This window comes from Geospiza fortis, unplaced genomic scaffold, assembly GCF_000277835.1.
Source record: "Geospiza fortis unplaced genomic scaffold, GeoFor_1.0 scaffold450, whole genome shotgun sequence".
Classification (NCBI taxonomy): Eukaryota; Metazoa; Chordata; class Aves; order Passeriformes; family Thraupidae; genus Geospiza; species Geospiza fortis.
Genome location: NW_005054416.1, coordinates 1690395 through 1700176, shown reverse-complemented (window position 1 = coordinate 1700176; position 9782 = coordinate 1690395). Strand labels below are relative to the sequence as shown.

At 46.5% G+C, this 9782-nt stretch overlaps 1 protein-coding gene across 1 annotated transcript; it reads right to left on the bottom strand.

The window, feature by feature from the left end:
• Positions 1-961: 961 nt before the first annotated feature.
• On the bottom strand, positions 962-4049 carry LOC102034355 (glucagon family neuropeptides-like). Its single transcript, XM_031061568.1, has 7 exons — positions 3990-4049; positions 3821-3889; positions 3403-3499; positions 2611-2715; positions 2255-2359; positions 1949-2050; positions 962-1342 (listed from the first exon to the last, which is right to left on the bottom strand). Exons 3-7 carry the CDS (start codon positions 3489-3491, stop codon positions 1231-1233), a joined length of 513 nt encoding a protein of 170 aa, XP_030917428.1. The 5' UTR covers positions 3492-3499; positions 3821-3889; positions 3990-4049; the 3' UTR covers positions 962-1230.
• Positions 4050-9782: the final 5733 nt, after the last annotated feature.

Genomic DNA, 9782 nt, shown 5'->3' with positions numbered 1-9782 from the left:
GGAAAACATATCTCCTTTTACTGGTGGCTGCTCCTGGCTGAGATGCTTCCCAGAATCTCCTTCCAGGAGATTCCACACCAGGAGATCTTCAACTATTTGAATCTCAGCAGCTTCCTGAAGTTTTCAGGGGACCTCTGCTCTCACTGATCTTTTAAACTTCATTCTGATTTCAGGAAATTCTCAGATGCTGCGCCTCAGCCAGGTGGTTACTAGCAGCTTACTGAAATCCAGCCTGTCAACACTCCTTCCAAAAGTATTCCAAAAGGAATCTTTCCTAGCAGAGACTTCCTATGGGCCAAAATGAACAACTGCCAAGGCTTGTTCAGCTCCTCAGTAAGGGAATGGTGCTTAGGTGTGCATTTGAGTCAGAACAGCTCCTTTTGCAGGTGTCAGGTCCATCACAGATGCTGAAAACTGCTGGAGTAGAATGGGCTGGGCAGGGCTGCACAGCACAGCACAGGATTGCAGCTGAAGATCCTTATTTTAGAGCTGCTCTCCAAAATCCATTGGTTTTACAGGAAAGCTGGTGTGGCTGTTCCACCAAAGGGGGGAAATCTGTCTGTGTGGCAGAGGGACAGTACATGAACCTCATTAGGTGGTGGGAACAAATTATTCCCCATGGAGCTTTGCCTTTAATGGCTGTGACAAAACTGGGCCACCAAATCCAGGGGCAGAATGGAAAGGATATAACATTTACAGTGAGTAGCTCTGTTGTGTAGCTCTCAGAACATTTCTTTGCCATAAAACCTAACATCTGGCTTTGTTCCTGCTACATGGAGCCCTGATTCTGACCTCTGTGCACAGCTGCACTGTAGGCACTCCCCAGTTCCAGCCATGTGTCCCACCATGCTTCATATGGGGAATCCTGGCAAAATGCTCCACCCCTGCATTCCTAATAATCCAAGACCTTGTAATGGAACCATCCTTATTCCAGTTTCCCAAAGAGCAGCCAAGGCACAGGCATAGCTAACCATTTTTATTTGGGATCAGCAGCAGGCAGAGTGGAAGGGATGTGCTTCACCCAGGCTCCATCTACTGACAGCAGTACACACCCACATACATTTCACTTTGGATAATCTCAGAGGTTTCATTGGTTTTTGACTGCTTTACAGGATTATTTTTATTTATTTGCCTATTTCAAGAATTTTTCCTAAGCAAGAGCTTCCCTGTTTATCTTCAAGGCCATACACATGCAAAGCTGTCTCCTTGGCTGTTTCTTTCCCTTCACCTTCATTCAGAACCATCTGTATCTTCCTTCATGTCTGCAACCAGCTGCTTAGAGAAGGGGCAAATGTACTGGCTGGTAATGGCAGCAGCCTCTCTGGCATCTCTGTCCGAGCGGCTGTGGGAAGGGAAAAATCAGGGGGAAAAAAAATGGAAAAAAGAAAAATCTATTATTTCTGGGAGCATGAACTGCAGAAGTGTGACAAGGCCACCTTGTGACATTCCAGGATGACTCCAAAGAGCAGGTCATGATCTCCATAGAGGGATCATGGCTGCTTGCTGCCAGGCACTCTACAAATGCACAGTGGTGTTTCTCCTCCATTGTGGCACAAGAGGTACTAAGGGCCCGTTTATTCCTTCTAATTACAGTGATTTAAGAGTGAGATGTCTAAGGGAGAGTTGTTGGGCATTAGGAAAAGACAATGTCCAGGTGCTGGGACAATCCATCCTGAGGTGTGTGTTCCAATCAGCAGCTGAATTCAGATAGGGTAGCAAAGGCTTTCTTTCAATTTTAACCATTAGATCACATTTCCTAATGAGATGAATAATTGCTTCAATCCAGAATGACAACTCTTAGGAAATTATTAAGAAAAGATATTATTTTGCTTCCCTGTGTTTTACTATTTTGAAAACTGACTTTTCTATGGCTGTTCATAAAAGCCTTCTTTTGGCTTCAGTATTGTGGGGCTCAGAGTCACAGAGGCGACCAATCCCTCCCACCTACCTGGTGTTCAGAAAGCTCTGGTACAACCAGAGAAAGCAAAGTTCCTCAGGTTTGTTTACTCCCTCTCTCCCCTGCATGTCTGTGTTGACTGGGCCAGGAGAGCTGGTTTAGATAAAGAAAATTAGTAATAATTAAAAACTCCAAACCACCAATTGTGTAACCAAACCACCACCACTGCAGAGCAGCACTTGCAGCTTGTGTTGTGTCTGCTGCTGTGCTCACAGACATGGCCTCAGTGGGGGCTGCTGGCCCAGGGTGGCAGTGAGAGCCTGGGTGGGGGCTGGGACACCAGAGGTTCCCTCTCACCTGCGCTTGCGGCCCATGAGGTTTTGGATGAATTTCTGAACCTGGGCGTTGCCTCTCATCTTGCTGTACTCACTGGTGAACAGCCCATCCGAGTGCCTCAGGGACCTGTGTGGGGACAACATGGGACAGCAACTGCACCTCCCAGCCATGTGGGACTCCCCACGAGGCACAGCAATGCCTCTCCTCCCACCACTACAGGGCCTTGTGCCCCTCCCCTTCCCCTCCTCATCTTGGGCAGCCAGGGGCTGCCTCTGCGGCTGGACAGCTCAGCTCCATGGGCAGCCCCTCAGGGCAGGGATCCCACATCCTGCTGGAGACTTCCCTGGCCCAGGAGGGTGGGTGTGGCTGGTGCAAACCTGTCCTTGAGGCCCACCAGGTGCTTGACCAACTGCTGCACGTAGGCGTTGCCATTCATCTTGCTGAGCTCGCTGTGGAAGAGCCCGTCTGCGTGGCGCTCCGTCCTGCGTGTGGGAACAGGGAAAAGGGGGGTCAAAGGGTTTAAAATGGTTTTAAAACACACAAGAACAGGCAAGAACAAGCATTAAACACTGCTGCCTCAAGGCAAGACAGTCCCAAACACACATAGGCAAGAATTCGTACCACTTTGGCAAAGTTTCACAAAAATAGGCGAAATAAAGGGAGTTTTAAAAATACCTTTGTTAAACATCACACAGGAAAATGACCTGCCCTTGCTTTTGCTGATGTAATTACCTTGCCACAAGGATGTGGGAATGTGGGGTTATTGATGATTCACCACAAAATAATAGGACAAGAGGCTGGAGAAGTAATTGGCTATTTCTGGTTATGTTTTCATGGGACCAGGCTGTTGGAAACAAAAAATCTCACCTTTATCAGGCTGTATAAGTGCACAGGAGAAAAACAGACTCAAGCTGTCCTTGTAACTGTGTTGTGTTTTGGGGTCACAAATTTTCTTCTGAATTAAATAAAATTAACTTTCCCAGTCTTAAGCAAGAAAAACATTTACAGTATTTGCACTCATTTAACTAAATCTGTTTAGGGAAGAAGAAGATCCACAAGCAAGAAGATGCAAGTTCAAGAAGGCAGCTAAAAGACTGAGTTTTCAGCTAGCAGTCTCTTTGAGCAAAAACTATGGAGAAAAAGAAAGCAGAGTCCCAAGAAATGCTTACCTCTCCCAGGATGGCAGAGATGCTGAGAAGTGGGACAGGACAATCATGGGAATAATTACTTGCCACAGAGTTGTCATCATAGAAACCATGTTCTCTCCTAAAATAAAGCATGAAGTTTTGTGAGCAGCAGGACAAGTGGCCTTGGTGTGTGTCTGGTACAGTTCACATTCCCCACAGAGACAGGGCTGTGGAAGCACCACCACTGTAACTAAATAAAGCAGGAATTCCTGCCAGCAGAGATAAACACCTGGAGACATCTGCAAGGGGCTTTCAGACAAAAAAAAAAAACAAAAAAACCAAAAAACCACACACACAAAAAAAACCACCAAACAAAAAAAACCAAACATATGATAAATAAAATTCATTCACACATAGAGGAAGGGCTCATGTGTGTGGCCATATCCACCTATCCTCTGACCTTTTAAGAAGGTAAAATGAAGTAACACAGGTTTGCAGTCACAGCAGGCCCTCCTATTTTGTTTTCTCACTGAAATAAAAAAAAAAGTACATTTTGTTCATCACAAGCCATGGCATGTTTTCCCCCCTTTATTCCCAGATTGTTTCCCCTTTTATTCCCAGGTGCTCACCCTTTCTCAAGGATCACGCAGCAGCTCTACCTGTAATTTGTAATAAACTCCTCTCTTTTTTACCTTCTTCCTGCAAAGAAACAAACCTTCATCGCTGTCCTGCAGTCTCTCAAGATGGCACTTGCTAACCCCTAATCAAATCCTCCCACTTGGTTTTTACTTTATTCTGAAGCTAAACAGCACAAAGAACATGCAAGGAGAATGTCCGAGAATTCAGAATACTTTCTAGCCCCCCCCTTCTGGGACTGTTTGCTGCTCTGCAGGTGCTGCAAGATGAGAAGAGGCACAGGGAGAAAGGACAAGAGTGAGGGATTTATATAGAAATTTATTCGCTGTAAACCACAGGGCAAATATTTAATGGGGGCTGCAAAGCAAACATACGAGAGGATGAAGGAACCATAAGCTTCATTTCACACACACTTTGAGCTTTAGTGTTGCGTTTTCCTGCCTGATCCAGCTTTGAGGGGATGGAATAGTAAAGCAAAAAGGACATTTCAAAGATCAGCATCTTACTGGAGTCCAAACAAGGCAGACTCCACAGTCCTGGGATGCAGGAGGAGCTGAAAACAGCCACCAAAACCTCAGCATCCTTGGGCAAGGGGCACCTGAATCCTGAGCCTGTCCTTCTATCTGCCCAACAGCTGTCATACAATCCCTTGACCCCAAGATATCATCTCAGCATTTGGCCTCCTCTGGGCTGGCATTTCTCTGGCAGCACCATATTTAAGAGACCATTTTAAACACCATCCCTGGCTCCAGAGTTTCCCCTCTCTTCATAAACCTTTCTAGCTGCTAAACTGGTGATCAACTTCTCTTTTCTCTTTCTGGATGTAATTTTGTGTCTTGTGGGTAGATCATATTTGCTTGCTGAAGTTCCCAGGAGCAGTGATGGTTGTTGGGGAACTTCTCCTTCCTATCAATAATGATTTTTAAAAATTACCCAGACCACAGGAAGCAGGTAGATCTCCAGTGTCATCACTGAAGGGCTGTTTAACCTTAGCAGGACACTTCCAAGCTTTTAATTTCCTCCTCATTTATGCTGGTTTTAAATTACTGCAAACTCGTTGGCCAGTTGGGACCTTTAGCTGGAAGAACTACAGCCCAAGCCAGGCTGGGAGCCCTGAGGAGGGGAACCCCTCATATTCCAGCACTACTGCTCAGGACATGGATGGCCTCATGGCAATGGCTCAGTGAGGCATCACAGAGGTCTGAAATCCACCCAAAAGTGAGAGAGAGAGGAAGGCAGCGCGTGCAGCACACTCACCCCCAGCAGGACTCACCGACCTGGGTTGCTCTGGGCTCACAGCTGATGCTCCACTGCCTGCTCCTCTGGGGGACCCCTATAAATCGGCAGCCTTATCAGAAGCAATTATTTGAGTAAAGATATGGATATGAGCAATCATGATTAACAGCAAACAATGCAGTGGAGTTGGAATGTCCCTTGAATTACCTGATCAGGTCATTCACAGCAATTTGATGGAATATTTCTGCTGATGGATAATAATTCCTGCTTCTGCCTATAATGACATTTGTTGGGCAAACATCCTTGTACCAATTGATTCATTATGATTGTCATAATTATTTCCTGGCTTTAATTACCTCTTGATAGGAGCTTAATCTTCTCTTCTTGTAATTTCATCCTGGCTTGGGCTATGTTTGAAATTGCCAGGATCTGTCAGAGAGTTCCTGTGTGCACCAATGATTTGGCTGAATGATGTGTCATTTTTAGGGCAAGAATTACCTGATCAGTAGGATCAGGGCTCACTTTTCCATGAGGGGACAACAACCTTTTGAATTGTGGTTTCAACTGAGAAAGATCTGTCGAGTACAAATTCTGTCACAGCATCTAAAAAGCCAGCATACTTATACATGTATGGAAAACATCCTGAATATATTCCCTGCCATTGCTGGGGTTTGGCTGGTCTCAAATACTGCAGCTAAAGGTGACTCAGAAATAGAGGAAGAAAATAAGATTACCCTTTCTCTCCTTCTTTGTATGGTATAAAGTAGCTTGGAAGGAATAAGGAATAATAATAATAATAAAAATTTAATCTTCCAACTGGAGAAATGGGAGCTGTATTACAATTCTTATCTACTTATCTTTTTCCTTGGAAAAGCAAAGGGTGTCCTCATGACTAGAGGACTGGGAAGGACAGGATTTTCCCCATCATCTTTTCCTTGGAAGAATGCCCCAGGGCCTGATGAGCAGAACCTCTGACTTGTGAGTGCAGGCTGCAGCCAGAGCCCTGCACCAGGGACAGGGCAAAACAGCAGGGACACTCCAGGTCCCATTTCAGGCCTGGAGCATCGAGACATGCCATGGTCAGCACTAGGACAAGGGAGCCCATTTCCTCCTCTGGGACCTGCTCTGGTCCAGGCATTTCCCAACCACTTTCCTCTCCTCTCTGTACCTGCTTTCTCCAGCTGCAGCCTTCTGCCTGCAGTGGTGCTGGCACCTTCAGGTTTATAAAAGAGGCTGAACAAGATGTAGGGAGGTAAAAATTACTAATGTGATTTTCCTTCCTTTGCAAACAACCTCAGTGGGTCTGAAATGCCTCCAAGCTCTGGGGAAACTCAGTTTGCCAGGAGAGGACAGAGAAGAGGTTGGAATGACAAAGTGGCCCCACGATGGCAGCAGAGGGTGTACAACAGGACACTAAAAGGTTCTGGGGACTGGAAGAACATGAAATAAGTAACCTGATTAACTATTTTGCAACAAAAAATGCGGTTTGCCTCCAGCAGCAGGGGCAGAGTGAAAAGGTGATGGGGTAGAAAATGGTGCGGCTATGCCCAGCACTGTCGCAACTTAATGTAGGTGACAAATTTGGGCTCTAGCTCCAGAGCAGCTCTGAAAGCCCTTGATGAGGAAATTCAGAGCCATGAAGAGAGCTCAAAAGCATTTTCAAGCTGAAATTTATAGCTGAATAAACCAGAGCCCAAACCAATTCCTCAGTCCTGAAACAACATTTGATTCTACTTAACCAGAATTTACATCAAACTCTCATCAGGAGACATTATGGAAATAGCAGTAATAAAGAATCCTGCTTAACAATATCAGTTGAAAGGAGCTTTGTGAATTTGCACCTTGATTCTCCATTTGTGTGAACACTCCCAAGTCCCAGCAGGAGAGTGGAGATTTCCCCTTGCCTGCATCCAGCAGGCACAAAGCAGGATTAAATCACCCATTTAGATGAAATCTATAACCCATTATCTATGTGCAGCATCACTGCAGAGAAAACCTTTCAGCTATTTTCTGGCTGTAAGAACGACAGAGGGAATGAATGGCCTCACCTGATCCCTGCTGCTGTACTGCTGCCACGCCTGCAGGTGTGGGAAGATCTGATCCCAGCCCCTAGCTGCCCTGACTGACCTGTCCATGGCACAGGAATTTTAACAAAGTGCCACAAACAGGTGACACTGAGCAGTGCTGAGGCTGTGCACACACACTCTATGAAGACAGCCGGGAGAAATGCCCCAGGACAAGATGGAGAAGGGATCTGTGAGCTTTGGGGCCATCCCTGAGCTGCCCTGGGGACGCTGCCTGGTATAAAGCCATCAGGATCTTTGTGCAGTCACTTGTGCTTAGGCTTGACGTCGACTGACATGCCCAGCATGGAGAGACCTGTGATGGGATTCATTAAGTAAATCCAGTTGCCATGGATGCCAGGGCTATTCCCAGTAGCGACGCTGATGCCTGGGACACCCTCGTGCCAACAGAGAGCAAAGATTATGAAACACAGGGACCACCCCCCTGCAACACCCAGGCTCTGGTCACTGCTCTGTCTCAAAGGCATCAGAGCTGAGAATGGAACTGAGGAAGGTCTTTTTCCTCCTCTTTACAGTGGGAGGGGCCATCAAATCCGCAGTGTGAAAGGCAGTATCTTAGAGCCATGTTAAATGCTTTAGCCCCAAATCTGGCAATATTTGAAAGAACATGTGAGCCTGGCCTTTTTTGATGTTGGAAGTAAATACAAGAAACTGCATTTCAGAAAAGAGAGGATTTCATCACAGTGCTATCCTAGCCCATAGCACAGGGAGGATGCAGGCAGACTCTCCAAAATCAGCACCCAGAGCTCTGGTGGGGGGAGGTCATTCTGAGTTGTGAAGGGGAGGAATTCCCATTCACCCTTCAAAGTAATTGATGCAGGAGATCAGAAAATATTTTTCCCTGGTGAAGCAGTGAGGATGCATTCAGAGGCCCCCTCTAGAGAGCATTAAGAACAGGCTGGAAAAATGCTGCTATTGTCAAGTGAACATAGTTGCTTCTGCCTTGGACAAGGAAAGCCCATCCAGCCTTTGGGGTTGCTGTTTATTCAGGGCAGTCCTTAAAAAGTTTGCCCAATCCTTGCCAGCCTGTCCAGAACCCAGACCCCAGGATCTGCTGGAGCTTCTCTTCTTCCTAGAGACGCCTTGACTGGCCAAAACACATCCCAAAATCTTGCAGCCATGCTTTACACCCTGGCTTTGGGATGGTAAAATGCACAAGGGTTAAGCCAGGCCAAGAAGGCTGTGGGAGGACCATGTCATGCCCCACACATGTCTAGCAATGGTGTCCCAAGTCCTGATGGAGCTGTCCAGGTGCAGCTGACCTTTGGGGAGCCCAGCACAGGCTGTGCCCCATGTAATAGCAGCACCAGCCCATGGCAGGGGAGTTTATTGAGGTCAGATGGTACTAGGAACTGCATGGCTAAATCCTTCCTACGTAAAATACCCTTTAATCAGCTTACAGGGTGTCCAAGAACTTCTACCTCCCCCATTCCTTTTTTCCCCTTCCTGTGTCTGTGTCAGGCCATGTGGGCAGTGGGGATTGGCTCTGTGTGTTTGCAGGTAAGCCTGGCCCACGCCACTGCGATGACGGCGATGCTGCTCCAGCTGAGAGCAGATTGGAGGTGATTCCTTGCATCACTCTCTGCTCTGTAAGAGAAAGGACTCTAATTGGAATAAAGGGATTGAAGGATTTAGCCTTCTAAATGCTCCTTTCTTGCACAGGATGCTTTCAGGAGTGGTTTTAATCTTTACCACCTGATTTCATGATTTTGGCTGTAAGAGTCAAGAGTGGGATGGAAGGAAGAGGCAAATATAGCAGCCCACGTGGGTTTGGAAGAAGAAGGAAAATCACAGTGGTCATGGAACCTCAGAAGAACACTTACCCCAGTCTCAAAGGGGCAAATTAAGCTAAGAAGGTGTGTAGATCCAGGATATGCGTGTCTCTCTTTGTACCTACTTGCTCCTGAGGTGGCTTGGACTGCCTGTGTCTCTCCCCTGCTTTGTTTGACTGAAACATGTGGCACCTTTCTGGATTTGCACCAGTTTAAAACAAAAACCAAATGTGAGGGACAGAAGTTCAAAACATCACATACCTGGAGTTGTACCTACTTGGTCTGAAGTCAGGAGGGAAGGTGCTGGACATGCTGGTGCTGGACATGCTGGTGACATCCATGGCTGGCAGCATTATCCAGGGGCAAGGACAGCAAAACATTTGTCAAGACCTCTAGGTTGTGCTGGAGCAGATCTCAGTCATTTTGGTCAAAGCTGTATCTGCTTCCTGCCAAACCATTGGGTGAAATCTGCAGTAAACCCCAGCTCCTCTGAAGGAAAAAAAAATTAAATATTAGGTGTTTGACTCATAGTGAAAAAAAAAATGAAAAAAGTCCCCAAATGCTTGAAACATTTTGCTAAGAATTGGGAAGAACAAGGGGAAAAGTATCCTGTTGGTGCAGGAGTGTTACCTTGGGTGCTGGCAGGGGGACTTGGCTCTCCTGAGTTCAGGATAAGAGATAAGAGGTGCTTTGC